The 20,549-nt window shown below is 49.2% G+C and overlaps 1 protein-coding gene across 4 annotated transcripts in view; it reads left to right on the forward strand.

Annotated features, from left to right (window-relative positions):
• SLC43A2 (solute carrier family 43 member 2) overlaps nucleotides 1–20,549 on the forward strand; it is a 42,103-nt gene that overhangs the window by 16,293 nt on the left and 5,261 nt on the right. For 3 of the 4 annotated variants that reach the window (XM_073235045.1, XM_073235046.1, XM_073235047.1), the window contains exons 6-13: nucleotides 10,181–10,273; nucleotides 11,653–11,786; nucleotides 11,872–12,074; nucleotides 12,538–12,684; nucleotides 15,322–15,460; nucleotides 16,746–16,869; nucleotides 18,800–18,873; nucleotides 20,064–20,187. In XM_073235045.1, coding sequence (XP_073091146.1) covers nucleotides 10,181–10,273; nucleotides 11,653–11,786; nucleotides 11,872–12,074; nucleotides 12,538–12,684; nucleotides 15,322–15,460; nucleotides 16,746–16,869; nucleotides 18,800–18,873; nucleotides 20,064–20,187 — 1,038 coding nt within the window. The remainder of the gene's footprint in view (nucleotides 1–10,180; nucleotides 10,274–11,652; nucleotides 11,787–11,871; nucleotides 12,075–12,537; nucleotides 12,685–15,321; nucleotides 15,461–16,745; nucleotides 16,870–18,799; nucleotides 18,874–20,063; nucleotides 20,188–20,549) is intronic. The other variant, XM_073235048.1, reaches the window with a different exon arrangement.

Here is a 20,549-nt window from a genome sequence, read left to right on the forward strand (position 1 = left end):
CAATATTTTTAAAAAGTCTGCATATAACAATGTGATTCTTTTTTTAAAAAATACTGTTACCAAAACAAAAAAATACTGTTACCACCTGCCTTTTTCAAGTAGTGATGCATCCTATATATACTTTTCTGCCAATACTAGAAATCTATCTTATTATTTGAAGCTCATTATTAAACAGTTCCATGTTATTCTATAATATAGCTACACCCTGATTTATTTACCAATTTCCTACTAATGGACATTTGGGTTGGTTTCCAATTTTTGTGATTTATGATGCTGCTGAAGTGAACATCCCTGTTAAATAAATTCCTGGAAGTGGGCTTGCTGGGCTACAGGATCAGCATGTTTAAAATTTTTAATATGTACTGTCAAATGGTCTTCCCAAAAGGTTATGCATTGACACCCTCCTACCAGCATGTATGGGAGTGCCTTTCTCCATGTGCCCGATTATTAAACTCGGAAATATTAGCCAGTCTGATCTGGTGAAAATGACATACCATTTTTTTTTTCTTCAGTTGTTAGTGAGATGGAGCATCTTTTCTTTTTTGTGGTTATTTGTATTTCTCTTACGAATTGCTGCTTTGTGTGATTTGTCTATTTTTCTACAACATTGTTTATCCTTTTTTTAATGTTTTGTAAGAGTTCTTTGATACACAAAGAAACTAGCTCTCTTTCTGAGTGAGCAAGAGATCTTAACCCTAGGGTTTTGGGGCCTCTAGGGGGTTGGTAAAGAAACTCCAGGAGGCTGTGCACTCCCTTGAGATTACATGCAAGCATTGTGTGTGTGCGTGGTACAGCTGCATTTTTCGGGGCGGGGGGAGAGCCCATTGCTTTCATCAGCCTCTAATAGGCCTGTGTAAGAGCCAGAGGCTCTGCCCCAGGAGGGTTCCTGTTAGCTCCCCGGCCATACAGGCTATGGAGTGAGCAGGCACGAAAACTGTCTGATTGTCACTGAATGTGTTTGGTTGGCAGAGATCTGATTAAGGGAGGCTGGTAGCTTGTCCTCTAAGGTTCCCATTCTTGGGTCTAGAGCAGGGGTTAGCAGACTGCTGCCCCAGGCCGAATCCAGACCACTGGTGGGTGTGGTGGGGGGGACAGTTTGCACACACTTTATTGGCACATAGCTCTGCCCACTGGTGTACTGCTGTCTGTGGCTGCTTTTGTGCTGTAGAGGCAGAGTGAAGTATCTGTACAGAGACTATCTGGCCTGCAGAACCTAAAACACTTACTATCTGGCCCTTTACAGAAAAAGTTTGACAAACTTTGGGTCAGAGGTGCTGAGAAGCTGCTCAGGCACTGTCACCCTCAGTGGCCTCTCACCCAGCATCCTAAGACTTCTAGGGACAGGGCTAACTCCTTAGGCGCTTTTTAAGTCGTCTGTTCCCCCCGCCCGCCGCCACTGCCCCTGTCCCGAGGGATCTCACTGCGCAATCCCCTGTCCCATGAGGCCTGCGGTGTGGGCTCCGGGTGCTGCTCCCTTCCAGAACAAACCCTGAAAGGGGAATGAGAAGCAAGTCAGAGAGGACAGGGCTGCTGCTCTTGGGCAACACTCCAGGGCTGCTGCTGAGCAGAGCTGACTCTCGTCTGACACAGTCCAGGCCTTTAAAAGCAGAACCGTCAGGATCAGCTCCCAGAGACGCCAAGCTAGCAGCACAATGGCACTTTCTGTTTGTGTCTCCCACCCATGTTCTAATTTTGAGGACAAAGGATTCTTCAGGGTCTCGTTTAAGAGCTTCCTAAATCAAATCTACAACCGCTTTGGGGCTGTGGATAATCAGTCTATGATAACCTGGGATCTGGGGGAATGTGTTGCCATGGAAACCTTAATTTGGGGACTTTGTGAGTCCTGAGGGGTTTTTGTGTTGCATGGGCTGTGGTATAAATAAAGATGACCAGGGGCTGTGAGCTGTTACCCCCGTTGGTGGAGAGGGGGTCCCAAGTTGGCAAAATGCCTTTTCCACCAGGCCAGGACAAGATGGCCCATAAGCCTCCCTGCAGAGCCTGAGTGGTCTATGCTTAGCATGACCCTTTCCTCTAAAGTGGAGGCTCAGACGGACAAGTGGGGATCCCATGCCAGGTGGGCTGCCCAGTGACCAGAGCAGGTTTTCCTAGGTGCCTGCAGCAGAGGGCCTGGGCTGGGCAATGTCACATCCCAGGAGGAGGAAGGTGCCAGGTCACTCCGGGGGTGCAGAGAGCCCCCTAAAGTGCCAAGCCTCAGCCTTCTCCGGACATCTGGACAGCACACTGGTCTGTTTGCTCAGTGCCTAGTGTTAGTACAACCCTTTAACGCACTTCATCGGCTGGAGCACAAACACCAGCCGGCAGCTGAGGTGACATCTTTGGGCTGCCACCCTGTGATCCAAGGCCTGGGTTGCTTGGAGATAGGAGCAGATGCAGCCAACTTTGTGAACATGTCTCTTCCACTTCATTACTCTGACCCCTGTCAGTGTGGGTGGGACAGGGAGTTCTGAGCTGGAACAGTCAGAAAAGTGGTTACCAAATGTTGCCAGGATCCTTAATGAAAAATCTCTCTGGGCTTTTTGCTATTTGATTCATGGAAGTCTGACTTTCAATCTGAGGAAAAAATGATCCCATGAGAGCTGGGATCTGAATTTGAAGAGAACAGCGTAAATATCCCCCTTCAAGTACCTGAGAGAAGGGAGAGGGAAAGGATTCGGGGTACAGCAGTACCGTGAATGCCCCAGTGGGAGGATGGGACTTGGCGTTCTGCTCAGTGAACCCGTTTCTACAGCCAGGCGAGGATCCCCCCAGCAGCCATCCAGCTGCAGGGGCACTGATGCCAGGTGAGCAGGACTCCCCCTGTGCCATGAGAACCCAGAGCAGTCAGCTGATCGCCATTAACCTGGGGAAAACTCACCCATGACGGGGGTTCTGCCTTTGTGAACCTGCTGCAGCATGTGACGTGTTCAGGGGTGGACCACGAGAGTAGTGAGGGGGGCCTTGCAGGGCTGGACCTGGCTGGGAAGGCAAATAAGGTGGCTGGTGGCATGGAGTCCTCCTCCCCACCCCTCTAGCAACGAGGTGGAAAGGTGACCACGGGACCTTCTGGCCTGTGTGCTTGTCGCTGCCTGGTTGTGCGGGGTTAGGAAGTAGCTTGGCTTTGCTGAGTCTGCTTATTGAGACTGATACTTGGATCCTGGCCCATACAACTTGTACAGAGCTCTAGGTGTGTACACGTACACCAGCCACCTGAGGACAAGGCTCACCCCTGGAAAAGGGGCCTGGTGACATCTTCCTGAGGGTCAGGGTATGCCTCCAGCTGGAGGTGGAGTGGCAGTGCTGGAAAGTCAGTGCCAGGATGCTATGCAGTGGCCCTTCTGTCCCTGCCTGCCAGCAACTCCAAGGCCTGTGGTGGGGGCCCCTAGGAGAGAGGCATCTTAGAGAGACTCCTCCAAGGAGGACATCCTGCCTCCACTGCCTGTAGCCGGCCCTCTGGGGCCTCTTGTCCAGGAGCTGTGCCCTGTGGCCAGAACTCCAGGGGAGGGCTGCCTGCAGCTGCTGTTTTCCCCTCTGGGAAGGTCACACAGTCCGGGCCTGTTTACAGTGCAGCCAAGGGGCTGAGAGAATGAGTCACCACCACAGGCATCCCCGTGTGAATAACGCTGGCATGCTGCCCTGCAAGCCCACTCCAGCCCCCACCCTCGCAGAGGCAGCCAGAGTGGCCACGTTGGGAAGCACTGAGAGCTGGGCAGGGGGCTCTCACCTGTGAGTGCAGTTGTGAACCTGGAGTCAGCAAACTGCCTCTTGCTGAGTGTTTCCCTGCCATCTGTCATGGCAGCACAGATGGCTCTGGCTTCCTACTTGGCAGCAGAGCTGGTTTTTCCTCCACCTGGCCTTTGAGGCCCGCACTGGGGCACTCTGCTCAATACTCAGCCATCACTCCATTGCCAAGGCTTCTGGGTAGCCATTCTGTGCAGCTGAGGTTGGGTGGAGGCAAGAGGGACACAGAGACCAGTGGGGCAGGAGACTCAGACACACATGAGGATGAAGTAAGAGAGAGTCCACAGGCAAATGCAAGTCCACTTTATGGTGTGACCCTGGACCATGGGGAGGTTGGCTGAGGATGATGAAGAGGAGGGAAAGGGGCAGATAGGTCTAAAGAGCATTGGAAGGGAAGTAAGAAATCTACTGGGGAAAGTAGATAGAAAGGTTTATAAGGGACATGGAGAAGCTTGAGAAGTGAGGGTAATTGCTTTGGGTCCACCTGAAATTTCCAAGAGGCAGAGTAGCTCAGTGGCTCTGCACATAAGTTTAACCTGCTTTGAATCTCAAATTTGACCCTTACCAGCTTGGGAGAGTCCCTTGACTTTTCTAATCCTAGAGTTTTGTACCCATTAAGTGAGGATAGTAAGTGACACCTACCTTGTAAGGTTGTTTTGAGGGTTTTTAAGATATTAAAAAGCATATATTAAAAATACTTGCTATTACTATAATAATGCTACTATATAATAATAATAATAATAATAATAATAATAATAAACTATTATGTTAATATAATTATGCTTAATAATATGGAAAATCCTCTGATCAATGCTCCTGGGCACAGCAAATGGAAATCTCTTCTGGAAGGCATGACAGCTTTGGGAGGAAGGGAAGGAAGCAGCTTAAAGGATAAAACACAATTAGTATTGACATTTAAAAAATAATTAATCCACAGGGAAACCCTCTCTTCTGTGCTTGCTATTCTTTTGTGCATACGGACTATTGCCAGGATGTTTATGCTTTGGGTTTCATTGGTCAAGGTCATTCTTGGTGTTCTTTTCAGACAGATTGCATCTGACATAAATACTAGACAGTCTCTAAAAGCTGAAACTTTGACTGCTTATTTAAATACTGGTGAAATAAACACCATGAACTAAGAAGTTAATGATAAACTAAGAGAACATACGTGCAGTACATGGAGAAACTCTGTCTTTAATATGTAAAGAGCCTATGCAAAATCAGTATAAAAAGATTAACATCCTAGAGGGTATTATGCTCAGTGAAATAAGCTAGGCAGAGAAAGACAAGTATCAAATGATTTCACTCATCTGTGGAGCCTAAGAACAAAGTGAAAACTGAAGGAACAAGACAGCAGCAGACTCTCAGAACCCAAGAATGGACTAACAGTCACCAAAGGGAAAGGGACTGGGGAGGGTGGGTGGGAAGGGAGGGAGAAGGGGAATAAAGGGCATTATGATTAGCACACATAATGTAGTGGGGGGCATGGGGAAGACAGTATACCACAGAGAAGACAAATAGTGACTCTATAGCATCTTACTACTCTGATGGACAGTGACTGTAATGGGGTATGTGGTGGGGACTTGATAATGGGGGGAGTCTAGTAACCACAACGTTGCCCATGTAATTTTTTCTTTTTTTGCTATCATTAATGTACAATTACATGAGCAACATTATGGTTACTAGACTCCCCCCATTATCAAGTTCCCACCACATACCCCATTACAATCACTGTCCATCAGCATAGTAAGATACTATAGAATCACCTATGTGATTTTATATTAATGATACCAAAGAAAAAAATTTACCATTACATATAACTTGTTCTAACCCTTTTTCCCTGGGGGAAAAAAAAGATTAACATCCTCACAGGAAAAAAGGACAAAGGAGGACTGTAAGCGACTGGTTTAAAAAATTGTAGAAAATGGTCACAGTCATAAGCAACCAGTAAATGTAAGTTTGTTCCAGTTTCTTTTTTCAATCATGGAAAAATTTAAATATATGTGGTATTAGAATAGTATAGTGAACCCCGTGTACCCATCTTGGAACTTCAACAATTATCAACTCATCTCCAATTATCAACTCACGAACCTTCATATCTACCTCCACCCACCTTCCAGGTTATTTTGAAACAAACACCAGTTATTGATTCATCTATGTACACAAAGAAATGGGTTTTAAAACAAGAGTATTGGTGAAGTGGCAAATATTAAAAGTAATGATAGCAAAAAGTTGGAGTGGCTACAGTGAAGTAGACTACTGTGTGGCTGATGGAGATACCAGTTTTAAGTTTACTGGATGGCAGTTTCGCACACACAGTATCATAAAAACTTAAAAATGTATATTCCCTTTGGCCTAATGATTCTTTTTAGGAATTGACCTTAAGGGAATAATAGTTAACATGTACATGTTTATCTTCAAGAATGTTCATTGAAATGTTATTTATGATAATTAAAAAGGACCTGAGGTCCAACAGCAGAGAAATGGTTACATAAATTATAGACAATCCAGATAAGGAAATACCAGTCACTTATAAATAATGTTGAAGATGAATTCTAAATTAGAAAACATTTATTATATATAAACGAAAAAAGAAAAAGTTTATAAAACAATATGTAGCATAGGATCCCAGGTTTGTTAAAAAGTTATAGGTATTTATAAGAAAAGAATTAAAGGGGAGTATATCAAAATGGTAATGTGGCTATATCAGGGTGATTTTTATTTTATTTCTTTATGTATTCTTTGTTTCAAGTGTTTTTACAATGGTTATGCATTGCTTTTCTAATCAGGAAAAATAATCATAATTTTAAAAAACAGGATGTAAGTGTTGATGGTAAGGCTGTGTAGTATAGTTTGCCTGGAGGCTCTGTATTCCCTTAGAATGGCCTGTGACCAAAATTGTGTCAGGCAGGAAAATTTTCTTGCTATTGTTCTGGATGAACAGGGCAGGGAGAAGCAGGACAGCAAGGAGGGCAGTGGAAGTGTTTCCCTGTCCTGGATCTAGTTCTGGGGAGAAGACTCCAGAAGTTCAGGTCAGGGTTGCATGCTGGCCCCAGGCCTGTTTTTCTGTTGGCCTCTAGCCTGTGTTAGGGTGAAATAAACTTGAGCTTAAGGAGATAGAAGGGAAAGGGCTAGCTAGCCAGCTGTCTGATTTTCTGGAGTATCCCCTAGCCCTGTTGAAAAGCTGGAGTCTGTGCCCAAACGTGTTTGCAGCAGGAGTTTCCCTGGCTTGACTCTGCACTCAGTGGACTCTGCACACCGGCCTCTCAGCCTGCATCTGCTCTCCTGGTTAGATTCTAAGCCCTCTTTGATCCTTTTCTCCCTTCGTTTGCCCTGGCTAAAGTGGCATTCCAGGCTGGAACAGTTTCTCTAACATATAAGCAGAACTAATCTTTGGATTCTCCTTAGGGAGGATATAGCCCCAGAAATGCCTCTCCTACAAGGTTACCCTGCTGGAGTAGCCAGCACGGAGAAACCCAAACATGTGAGCTCAGGAACCGAAGCATGTCCTCTGCCCTGCAGCATACCTGGGAAGCAGTTGTGCAAAGAGTAAGATTGGGTACCTTTGGTGCTCACCTGGATGTGCCTGGGCACACATAAGCGTCTCACATTTCCTCTGTTTCCTGCTGGAGGGGACTTTCTCTGTGTTCCTTGTTCCCCTCTGACCCTCTCTGAGAAGCCTGACTGGCAGCTGGGAGAGGAGCTCTTTGAGGAGCCTGGACAGCCACCCTGGTCCATGCCCTAGCTTGCTTAATTGGCCATACCCAACAGGTTTATTCATTGTTCATTTAAATTCTGTGGTTCCAAAACATCTTAGATCCCTTACTCATGTTTTTTTAACAGTTATATTGAGACATAATTCATATACCATACAATTCATCTAAACTATACAATTCAATGGTTTTTAGTATATTCACAGAGTTGTGTAACCATCACCATAATCAGTTATATCATCCCGAATATAAACCCTGTACCCATTAGCATTGCCTCCCTATTTCCTCCCAGCTTCCTCTACCCCATCCCTAGGCAACCACTAATCTATTCTCTGTCTCTATGGTTTGCCTATTCTGGATCTTCCTTCTTTCCTTCCTTCTTCCTTCCCTCCCTCTTTCCCTCCTTCCCTCCTTCCTTCTGTCCTTCCTTCCCCCTTCTTTCTTTCTCTATGCATTTTTTTAATTGAAGTATATTGATACACAATATTATATTGGTTTCTAGTTTACAGCACAGTGATACAACAGGTACCCACATTATTAAATCCTTACCCCAACTAGTGCAGTTATTATCTGTCAGCATAGGAAGATGTTACAGAACCATTGATTATATTATCCATGCTGTACTTTCATCTCCAGGACCAACTTATGATTGAGATTTTTGTGCCCCTTGATCCCCCTTACCCACCCCTCCCAGTCCCTCCATGGTAACCACCAGTCACTTCTCAGTATCTATGAGTGTACTGTTGTTTTGTTCATTTTGTTTTGTTTTCAGCTTCCACAGATATATTTGTCTTTCTCCTCCTGCTTATTTCTCTTAACATAATGCCCTCTAGGTGCATCCATGTTGTCACAAATGGACATTTCACATAAATGGAATTGTACAGTATGTGGTCTAATGTGACTGGTTTCTTTCACCTAGCTTAATGTTTTCAATGTTCATCCATGTTGAAGCATGTATCAATACTTCATTTCTTCTTATGGCTGATAATGTCCTATTGTGTATATTTACCACATCTTCTTTATCCATTCATTCACTGATTGACATTGAGGTTGATTCCACTCTTCGGATACTGCAAGGAATACCACTACAAATGTGCATGTACAAGTGTGGACATATGTTTTTATTTCCCTGAATGTATATCTAGGAATGAAATTTCTGGATCATATGATAACTCTGTGTTTAACTGATTGTTTTTCCAAAGTGGCTGCACCATTTTACATTCCCACCAGCAGCGTATGAGCGTTCTGATTACTCTGTATCCTAACATTTGTTATTATCTGATTTTCTGATTCTAACTACCCTCGGGGATATGAAGCAGAATTTCATTGTGGTTTTGATTTGCATCTCCGTGTGATTAATGATACTGAGTGTCTTTTCATGTGCTTATTGGCCTTTTGTGAATCTCCTTTAGAGAAATATCTATTCAGATACTTTGACCATTTTAAAAATAGGTTATCTTTTTATTATTAAGTTATAGAAATTTCTGTATGTTCTAGATACAAATCCCTTATCAGATATATGATTTTCAAAAATTTTCTCTCTTCTCTGCATTCTTTTTACTTTCTTGATGGTGTCCTTTGAAACACAAGAGTTTTTAATTTTGATGATGTCCCTTACTCATTTTTAATTGTGAACAAAAACAGGCAGAAATGATTAGGAGCAGATAGGTAACGAAGTTCAAACTGCCTCCATTCAGTAACAGGGGATTGGCTTACTGGAAGCCATCATCAGTTCCATGTTTGATAAAAACGATGATTCCAGACAAATGGGGGAGGGGAACATAGATTAGGTCTCAATGAAACAGGATGATATAGCTCTCCAGATAGCATCCTCAGTGCCCAGGGCATTGTGGGTATGGATGGGAAATCTCGTAATAGGCAGTGTGGTCTCTCTTGAGAGAAGCTATGACTGGCACTTGGGAGGATGTACTTCGCTCCATGTCTGTTTGACTCTGTGATTCTATTGTGATGCTTGGATTTGTGTGGAATTGCTGAGGGTTTTAGCTTCAAAGTCCTGTCGAATGGGCCCAGAATGAGCTGATGTGAGTTGTGAAGAGTGGCCTTGCTGGGAAGGGAGCTTAAGCCTTTCTTGCCATTGGTCTTCTCAGGGGCTGATCACTGGGGCAAAATACCAGGTGGAAAGAAGAAGCCCTCCTTGCACTTAGAAGTTCTGAAGCAGGAATCCCAGGCTGGCTCCCTTTGGGCCCTGAGGAAACTGTAAGGCTCTGATTGGCGCCTTCCAAAAAACCTGCCCTCAGAACTGAAAGTAGCTTTTGCTGACATCTGGTCCTTCTGGGACACTGATATTTTTATTTATAAAATGACGCTGTCATCCCCAAATAGATTCTTATTTTTAACAGGCTTGTTCCCTTTGAGGGATGCCTGCAGCTCCTGATTTTGCCGATCGGCATCTCAGTGTCACCCTGCAAAGACAGGAAGGCCCCTGGTCTGTGTCGGAGCAGAGAAGAGAGACACTCGCCAGCCAGGAAGTCCAACAGCTCTGTCTTTACATCCGGAGTCTGAGTTCTGCATTCATCTCCTCCACTCCCCTTAGTCTGGGGAAGAAAAATTTTGAATTCGTAATAATTACCCCCGAGATATCCCCCTGTGACTTACACGGGGAAGAGAGGAGATAAGAAGTGGTGCCTGAGGAGGCCTTGATTCCCTCTTCCCCCATCACCTGTCCTCTGTGCATCCCTCAGATGAAATCTCCCTTGCTTGTCTTTCAGCTGCCCAACATGTTTGGCGACCTTCGGTCCACGTTTATTGCCTTGATGATTGGATCCTATGCCTCCTCAGCAGTCACCTTCCCGGGAATCAAGGTGAGGGTGTGGCCAGACTCACCCTTTTGAACTGGTGTCTGAGCCTCTTCCAAGCCTCCTTCCACCCCACCTGAGGAGGGAGGTAGCTGTGGGTTGGCCCCTTCTCACCACCCACACTTGGGAGCGTGCACCTGGGCCCCATGGGAGTGAGTACTGAAAGCCACTGAGCCATGGGGTCGGAAAATTAAAGCATATCACTACCAGGTGTGACCACAGGCCACTTTTGCATTTCTGGGCAGGGGTAGGGAAAGAGGTGGGTGAGTTGGTTCCTGTACTGAGTCCAGCTCCACTCCCCCACCCCCACCCCCAGGTCTGTTGTTGTTGGGCTGTTACCCTCCATTAGCCAGAGCTCTGCTCCCAGCCAAGTTGGTTCAGCTGTTTCCCTCCCAGGCAGGATTCTGAGCCCATGGAAGTCACACTGGGTCAGGATGAAGCAAACACCTTGTAGTCCATCAGTCTGGGTTCCTCCTCTAAATCCTGTTGCTCCTGCCAGGACTTCACGAGGGGCTTCTCCCTTCTCTGGCATGAGCCTCAAGTAAAATTCTCCTTCCTCAAGTGCGTGGCAGGGAGGCCACGGATGAGGAGAAGGAGTCACAGGTGTGGGATGGCCACCTGGGAATCGAGGTGCTTGGCAGGTCTGGGGCCAGCCATCCTTGTAGGGATTCTCCTACTTCTGGATGTCGAGAAGCCTACCAGTTCCTCCTCTTCTCAGTGGCTAACTGCTGTCCCCTCCCTGGGGAGTGGGGCAGCTGTCTGCCAGTACTCTGAGGGCTCTTGTGCCAGAAATAAATGGTGCTAATAACAGTAATAACTAACGTGCCCATGCTCAGCAGGCGTGCCACCTGCCAGACCTGTGCTGAACCCTACCAGGGTCACACCAGCCTAACCCCCACTACACACTGCCATGAGGATACATGCCTATGTCATGCCCATTTCACAGAGGAACAAAGTGAGACATCCATCTGTTCACTGGTACCCACCACACGTACTCTTCAGGGTGCTGGGGCAACATCAGTGGACAGGGCTAGCAGGCTCCCGTTCTAATAATGCACTAGTAATGGACAAGGAAATTAATCAAGAAGTCAGTCATCTCAGCCAGGGCTGTTTGCTGTGAGCCAGTGATGTGACAGTGACTGGGGTGGTCAGGGGAGGCCTCGTCAAGGAGGTGACATCTGGTCCAAGCTAGAGGCACAGGGGGTTAATGGTAGGCAGGGCAAGCTGGGATTGTTGGAATGCAGGGTATCTAATGACCAAACAAGCAGGATGACAGAGCTGTTCTTCCTCAGGCAGCTCAGCACAGGGACAGCAAGGCCGCCAGCTGCCCTCTGGCTTCCCTCTGCTAACTCTGCACCCCCACCCCTGCCCCGTTGTGCCATTAGGTCATCTACGACTTCGGTGCCTCCTTCATCATCATCCTCGTGGTCTGGGCTGGCTGCTCCGGGCTGGTTTTCCTCAACTGCTTCTTTAACTGGCCTCTGGAGCCCTTCCCAGGGCCAGAGGACATGGACTACTCGTAAGTGCATGTGCTGGCTGCCCCACCCCACCCCCCGGCCAGTGTCCTGGGCAGCGACTGGCAGACACTCTCCTGTGGCCTCCAGGGTGAAGATCAAGTTCAGCTGGCTGGGCTTTGACCACAAGATCACAGGGAAGCAGTTCTATAAGCAGGTGACCACGGTGGGGCGCCGCCTCAGTGTGGGCAGCTCCATGAGGAGTGCCAAGGAGCAGGCGGCGCTGCAGGAGGGCCACAAGCTGTGTTTGTCCACTGTTGACCTGGAGGTGAAGTGCCAGCCAGATGCTGCAGGTACCCACTGCACGGCCCTCACCGTCTAGGCCTGCCTAAGATGTCAGCAGGAGCATCTGCACTTGCACATGCCGCATAGCAGGAGGGGTGGCCAGTCTGGATCTGGAAGTCTCCCCCAACACCCCCTCACTGGGGCCAGCACTTGCTGAGGGCTCTGGGTATTCACTTAGTTCCCACTTCATCCCACAAGGGCAGATGGCACGAGCCCCCTGGTTTACAGATGAGCACATTAAGACTCAGAGAGGGTAAGGGTTCGCCCAACTCATTTCACACAACTGGGTGGCCCAACTCCAGCACCCACACCTTTCACTCCACCTGGGCCTGTCCTTGCATCCAGCATGGAATGATTTGGTTGGCAAATCGGGCCTCCTCTCCCTGCGCAGCCAGCCTCTAGATGGAGGGTGGGCTGTGGGCTGCCGTGGTGCCTGCCAGGTCCTCCCTGAACTCGGCCTTCTTCCCTCAGCGGCGCCCTCCTTCATGCACAGCGTGTTCAGCCCCATCCTGCTGCTCAGCCTCGTCACCATGTGTATCACACAGCTGCGACTCATCTTCTACATGGGTGCCATGAACAACATCCTCAAGTTCCTGGTCATCGGGGACCAGGACACAGGTGGGTGGCCCCTGGACCTCGGAGCACAGCCCCCCAGGAGAGCACCCTGTGAGCAGTGGTCGCCTCTGCCTGCCTGAGGTCAGACCCGCTGCCTAGCCAGCTGCAAGGTGTCAGGCAGGGCCTGATCAGCAGGGCCGTGAAATGGCAGAGCCCCAGGAACAGGTTGTTTGTCAGAGCCATTCATCACAGCCAGCTGCAACTGTTCTTTCATGTCCCTGTTAGAGTTTCCCTGTTTAGGACTGGGAGGGGAGGACTAAGACAGTCACGTGTTTGGGGTGTAGGATGTATGTTTTTCATCGCCTGAGGGGGATGGTGGACATGGGGGGGGCAAGGGGGGTGGTTGTGCATGTGTTTGTAAATGAAATCACTGCCCAGAACAGAGTACTCCACCTGAGAGCTTGTTGAAAGATGGCCAGTCAAACTTACTGCTAATGCCAAGAGTCCCCCTGGGAAACCGCAGGATTGACACGTGGAGAGGCTGGGTGCTGAGGGGCGGGTTGGGCGGTCTCTGCCAGAGACTTCAGGCAGTTGGGCCCGTACTGGGATCTGTGCCCTCAGCTGGGAAGCAAGGCCAGCAGAGGATTTCTCGTGTGTGTAATCCAGTCAAGGCTTGTTAAGTCTGGTAAACAGAACTGATAACCCACATGCCACTTTTCCAGAACAGCCCAGAAGGTCTTCAGCTGATTAGAGGTTTTGATCCTACAGAGAAAGTCATGACTTCCTCAGGGCCTAAGCTGAGTCAACTTTAGTCATCCCTAAATGGGACAAACACAGTTGGTAAATCCTTTTTATTGGCAGTTGCATTGGTGTGCAACTTTTTTGTTTTGGCCTGGGGGCACATACTCTAGGCATTGTAAGGAATCAAATATAGTTTTTAAAGGAGATGAGAAATCCAGCTTCTAACAAAAGGGAACAATGACGGAGGGCCCCAGACAACACTGGTTCCACTGTGAAAAGGAGTGTCTTGTGGTGAAGCAAAGGGGAGGAGGCCTGACTGTCACAGGCTCTTGCAAAATTTCATAATGAATGCTGACATGGTAAAGACTCTAAGAGAACGGAGAAAAGAACCGAGTTGGCTTTATTTTGTCCAATGGTGTTCCCCCAGATTTCTACCACAGGAGCACTTGTATCATGTAACACTCACCAAAGTCTGTTCCACACTTGGGGGGAAGCTGATATGGCATGTCTAATAGCCTCCATTATAAACTCTGAGGTCCAGACAGAGAGGCAGAGACCTTGAAGTGCGCAGAGGGTGCCTCTTGGAAGGCAGATCTCCCTGCTGCTGAGTTGTGGTTTACTTGAGTTCTCCAAGAAATCTTTTGCTGCCCAAGAGGAATTTTTCCCAGTTGTTTGCCACATTCAAAAAGTCCATTTTAAGAAGTAGAGGAAGTTGGCCCAGGAATTGGACCTGCGGTTGCCCAGACATTGGTTTTCCCCATCCTTCTCCTTTGAGCTGCTGCTGTGATGCCCACAGCCCCAGCTCCATCTAGGCTGCCCAAGGATCGGGGAGCCGTTGGGGTGGAAGGGAGAGCAGCTCTGGCTGGCTGGGGGAGACCCATGTGTCATTTGTGTGGCTGGGTGTCAGGGTGGGTTCTTTGACCTCTTCTGCCCTTGGGTACAGCAGGAGATAACTGACAGAGTGGTGTTCACAACAGAGAAGGGCCCTGGTCCTTCCGGGTCTTCCACACCCATGCCACTTCCCCATCATGGTCCCGGCAAGTGCCTCAGGCCTGACTCACCCGCCCACCTGTGACATGCCACCAGCTGCCCGTGACTGAGGCCCTAGCAGACAGGAAACTGTCAGCTGGCATCCATGCCAGGCCCTTGCCTGTCACTGCATCCAGAAACCTGGCTAAAGCCTGGCCTCCCCTGGGTACTCTGATAGGCAGTCTTGGTGGGAAACGGTACATATGCTGGGCCCAGAGCAAGCTTGCCCCTACGCCCCGTCCCCCTATAACAAGCTTTAAGATTTCTGCTGCTAACCTCGCTTCCTTCTGCTTTTTCACTTTTGCTTTCTTGACGCAGTGATGGCCACGGGTAAGCAGGGGGATTGTCGGGGAATGCTGCAACATCCCCTCCAAGCCAGTCTCTGTTCAACAAGAAATGCCTGTCCTTTAACTCCAGACATCCCTCTTGGGCAGAACTGTGGGTGGGAATGGAACAGTCAACTTGCAGCTTGTTTGCCTGAAAAAATCCCATTGTAATTTTAAGGCTCTTTGAAGATTAGAGCCCTTACGTCAGAGCCCCTGTGAATGGTGCCTTCCTAGTATATTTCTACAGGCAGAGAACTGATGGCCAGTCACACGCAAGTCTCAGTATCAGGCCTTGGTAATTTTGTGGTTCCAGAGACTTCCTGGAGCTTCTGGGAGAGGTCATTGTGACATACTGGATTTCATTAGCTGTTTCTTGGAAACAAGCAGGGGATTTGGAGAAGAGAAGAGGGCATGTGCCCCTTGCTCTTGTGTTGATTTCAGAGGTTAAGGTCTCTGGGCTCCCCTTAAGACCCACAGTGACAAGGATCTTGGGGGTGGCCCAGGGAAGACCCTGAAAGGGCCCACGGGGTCTCAGACTCTGCCTGGTGCCTGCCCCAGGCCTCTGCCAGGAGCCCCCCGTGATGCAGCCCCTCTTCCTCCTCAGTCGGTCTGTACACCTCCATCTTCGGTGTGCTGCAGCTGCTCTGCCTGCTCACAGCCCCTGTCATTGGCTACGTCATGGACTGGAGGCTGAAGGAGTGTGAAGATACCTCTGAGGAGCCCGAGGAGAAAGACGCCAAGCAGTGCGTAGCAGGGTACCCCGAGTTAGATGTTAGGCGGAGAGAGGGTGGGTGGGTTTTACAGTCAGCAAGAGAGGTGAGAGGAGGGTGTGTCCAGAGCTGCCCCTGCAGAGGCTTTAAGGCACGTGCTCATTCAGCTCTGCACACAAGCAGGTCTACTTCGTTATGAAAATTCCTCGGTATGCCCAAGCCTGGAAAGCAACACTGACCTAGATGAAAGAAGGGGAGAAATGAGGAAGGCCTGTGCACAGACACTGGATATCAAAGCACTCTGCTTTTAGGACCACACTCGGATCCTCAGCATGGTTTCAGTGGATAAACCATCTTAAGGCAGTCCTGCTCACCTACAGGGTTCGTCCACTCGGTGGGAGTAGTATGCCCCTATAACCAGAACGTGTTAATAGATTTGTTCATGATAAGCTCAAACAAGCTACTGGAGCCCTACTTTATGTAAGGGTTGGGCTCTGAGATCAGAAGATAGTTAAATGATATCCTCTGTTACTCCACCTTAATATAATTTACTGTTTATTGTTTCAGGCCCTTTGCCAAGCACTTAATGCATAATATCTCAGTCAAGCCTCACAACACCTCAATGAGGGGCTTACTGGTATTATACCCATTTTACAGATGTGGGAACTGAAGCTGGGAGTTTAACCTTGCCTGAGGTCACATGATGAAGTGGTGGGCCTGGGACTCCCTGCACTTGACACTCATTCTTGGATGTCACACAATTGTCCGTGGGGTGTCTGCCCTGGGGGTTGAGGCTAGAATCAGTAATAGTGGATTCACAAGGAAATAATTACAGAGAATGCTCTGCTATCTAGGTCAGGTCCTACAGCCAAGAGGTTGTTTGTGCCCATTCCAGTTCCATCTGCTGCATGTGTCTTCTTCACCCTTCTGCCTTGCAAGGGGAAATCCACTCACTGCCTTTTTTGGCTTATCATCAGCTCCCTGCAGGATGTGGGGGAAGCTGAAGGCAGTGGTGGCTCTACCACAGACTGATGCAGGCACTCTACTTCTTCCTCCCCCTCCCCCTCATTTGAGCTCAGTCCTCACTGAAGCAGGGCAGCATGTTGGTGACCATCTTCTCGTATCTGACTTTCCACTCAGTGCTCAGTCAGGAATGTGCCCCAGGAGTGTGCCTAGTGCTGGTCTAGCCCCAGCAGCCCCCCGATAGTCTCTGAGTCTTGGTTGTCCAGTGCTGTGCCTTGCCTTGCAAGGCCTGCCTTCCTGGCGAGCCCATCCTCCTCCAGGGACTCCCAGCTCCACATGTGCTCTGTCTTCACAGAGGCGAGAAAAAGCGGGACCGGCAGATCCAGAAGGTCACCAACGCCATGCGAGCCTTCGCCTTCACAAACCTGCTGCTAGTGGGCTTTGGGGTGACCTGCCTCATTCCCAACCTGCCTCTACAGGTGGGTGTGGGGAGAAGGAGAGGCTAGGTGAATTATGGGACAGTGTGACTGAAAGGTGCATGATGTGTCATGCAAGCCATCGACAAAGAGAATGGTGACGCCTCCATTCAACACCAACCAGCCCCTATTAATTTATTAAGGACCTCTTCCATGCCAGACTCTGTGCTTGATTCTGGGAGTGAGCTATAAATGAAACTGAGACTGCCTTTCTCAGACAGCTCTTCTCTGTGAAGGCACATCATTCTTAGGTCTTTTGAGCGTCTTGCATACTATGAATACCACCATCATAACATTTTCCAGAACTTCGTGGGGTAGTTGTGTGACAGCTTGTTTTTCATTTGCTCAGACAGCTGAAATCTGATGACCAAAGAGGTCTGGTCAGTCTGGTGTTGGTGGGAATGTCTGCTCCTTTGGTACAGAGTGCCTGGAGTGTCTCTACATTGTAGAGAGTGGAAAAAGACCATAATGATTGCTTGGCATCTGGGTTCAAAAACTTAATTCCTTTCTGTAAGATTTCCTATGCTTTTGGAACCTGACTTTTGGCAGAGATTATGAACAAGGTAGACCCTGTCACCTGCCTGGCCCCACTCTTAGGTTCCTGAAAATGTTCTAGTTCAGTCAAGTTTATGAACGTTGAAGGGATATGAATGATGGATGGCATTGCTTCCATATGGGTGTAGCCCAAGTCCAGATGGTACGTTGGTCCAGGTCCAAAAAGAAAGCAAGAGGCCCTTCCTCTTAACAAGTGGCCACATGTTGAAATACGTTGAACATCCAGGTGTGTACCACCCACAGGTGTTATCATGTTTGTGCTAACACTGTGCATGCAGTAAACCACTGGAGACTTGTACCCGTTCCAGGTGGGAGTGTATTGCATCTCTGGTGCCCTCCCAGCCTCCTGGTGGCTGCCCTTTCTGCAAGAGTGGCAGACCCTTGCCCTGACCACCTTGTCCAGTTGAGGGGCAATGCTTAGTGGTGACAGTCATCTGCTTCTTGTTTCATTTAGTTCTCAGTAAAAAAAAAAGTTATGAAAAGGCATTTGAAGTGGAAAGGGGAAGCCTGCCCGAGTCTGTGTGTGTACACTTGGGCACAGCCTTCTTTCAACACTACAGAGAGCAGCCTGGGCCCCCTCCACCACCCACATTCTTGGGAACAGGTCCTGGCTGTTGAGCAGGATGGCAGGGCTGTGCAAAGGACAAAGGGTCCTGATGGCAAAGTGGACGCTCTTGTGTTTCTTAGGAATCATTAGCAAGTGCTTCTCAGAGCTTGCTAAGCCCGCCGGCAGTGGCCTTCTTGAAACACACAGCTTTTCTAGGGAGCAGAGAAGTACAGCCATCTGCCTGCCCATAGGGCCTGAGTGACCAGACAGGGAGACTTCTGGGCAAAGTCAGGAGATGGAGTCATGGTTAGTGGCCTCCCTCTCAGCGGTGCACTGATACATAACAGACTGGTGGGGGCACAGGAGGGAGCCCTGATTCTGTGTTTGCCAATTTCCATGGTGTAAATGCTCACACTATGGCTGATTTCTATCAGTTTGATGTTATCGGCCGTGGAGTTGCAAAGAGATTCACAGTAACACACCATGTGCAGTATTCCCACATACATATATGATAGACATAAAACACCGTAAGCACACAGAAAACAGTAAAACATAGTAAAATCATTAGCGAAGTGGTGGGTTTTGAATACTCATTACTCTTGTTTTTAATATAATTTAATTATAAGTTTATAAAATTTTATTTTAGTAATGACTGTTTAGCAACTGGCTCACAAAGTTCTTGAAAATTCAGTAACTGGCCCTACAGAGCTGGTATGAGCCAACTCCAGGTTGACAGTGCTCCCTTCCATGGCTCAGAACCCCAGAAACAGGTGGGGGACACGACAAGCGCCTTCACAGTCCTCTGCTCATGCGCTGCTCTCCCTCCTTCAGATCCTCTCCTTCATCCTGCACACAATTGTGCGAGGATTCATCCACTCTGCCGTTGGGGGCCTGTACGCTGCTGTGTAAGTCCTGGGAGCTGCGGGTGGCCTGGGACCGAGGGTCAGGGAATAACCTGTGGGAGGTCTGTGGTGGGACTGAGGTCCTACGGGGCAGCCTGTCTTCTCAGGGTTCCTCTTGCATCAGGGGACAGGTACCAGGGCATCTGTTGGGTGTGTGGGGAAGGCTGTACCTGGCAGGAGGTGGGTCAGTGGCAGGCAGTTGGGTGCCCACAAGCCTTGGCATTTATCACAAAGTCATTTCTCCCAGCCAGGGTCAGTGCCCCTCTGCAGCTCATTATTGCCTTGGGGGCCTCTGCTCAGCCAAGTCCTGGGGCTGCCTCTGGCTACTCTCCGGCAGGCAGGCGGGCAGTTCTGGCTGCCCAAAGCCACATGTCCTTCAGATGTCCTCCAGGACGTGCAGTGACACGGATAACAGCCCAGAATGTATCAGACAGTCCTCACCTGTCTCAAAGGGCCTGATTCAGCTCACAGCCTTTCCCAGGCCTTGGCTAAAATAAAACCTGCCTCCTTTTCCAAGAGGCCACCCGTAAGGAACCACAGTTGTTCTTCCTCCTGGGCCTGGGGTTTGGCTCAAAAACTGGACCCCGAACACCATCTGCTGTCTTTCCCTGAATGAAGACCAGCTTGTTCCTTGCTGGGAGCCCCCTTTCCATCTCTGTGGCCACTAAGCCTGCTGTTTGCCGAGATTTTGCTAGAACTCTCTCCTCCCAAGAGCATCCCATGGAGGTCATTCCAGGTCTGCATAGGCCTCACCCCCTGGCAGGATCTAAGGGCTGTGATGCTGAGTTCCCATGATTACACAATCCCCCTCTGGATGAGGGCATAGCCAGGCCCAGCCTCCAACCTGCTCCCTGGGCCTGTTGCCCAAGCTATAGACACCCGCTGGCACCACACTTGCCGGTCGGCTCCACAGGACACTCATGGGCCTGGGGCACACCTGGGCAGGGTGGGGTCCTCCCCAGATTCTAGGGCCTCATGCTGGTCCAAAAGAGAAATTCACTTTGCAGAACTGTTAGAAGAAAGTAATCTACAGCTGAGCACCCCACTGTTCTCTTGAGGCTGTTCTGCCTCTTCTCTGGATCCAGTGGTTCAGCCTGGGGGCACCAGTGTGCCTGGAGCCAGGCTGAGGCTGAGGCATACTTGGAAGGCCTGAGAGGGGCACCCGTGGTGACAAGTTCCCTGTTGCCCGGCAGGTACCCCTCCACCCAGTTTGGCAGCCTCACAGGACTGCAGTCTCTGGTCAGTGCACTCTTTGCCCTCCTGCAGCAGCCCCTATTTCTGGCCATGATGGGCCCTCTCCAAGGAGACCCTCTGTGGGTAAGAAGGGCTGGGGGCAGTGGGCTAAGGGTGCTGCCCCACTCTGCTGACTGGGAGCTGGGAGCCGGCAGTGCTCAGGGCCTTCCAGAGCGCTGAGGACAGGCAGTTTGGACCTTTGCTTAGGATCAGTTCAGGGTCCCCTTGTGAATGGTGGCCAGGTAGGAGAAGAGTATCTTTTCTGGACCTGATTTTGGGGTAAATAGAACCGAGTTGCTGTGTCCGCCCCTCCTGCCGAGGCCTGGGATTCCTAACCAGGTACCTTGAGCTCTCCCTGGCCCTGGCCCCTCTGGAGATTCAGATCAGTAGGTCTGACTGAGGTGGGGGATCCAGACCCTGAGGGCCACTGAGTGGTCTGTAGACAC

Source organism: Manis javanica, chromosome 4 (genome assembly GCF_040802235.1).
Source record: "Manis javanica isolate MJ-LG chromosome 4, MJ_LKY, whole genome shotgun sequence".
Lineage (NCBI taxonomy): Eukaryota > Metazoa > Chordata > Mammalia > Pholidota > Manidae > Manis > Manis javanica.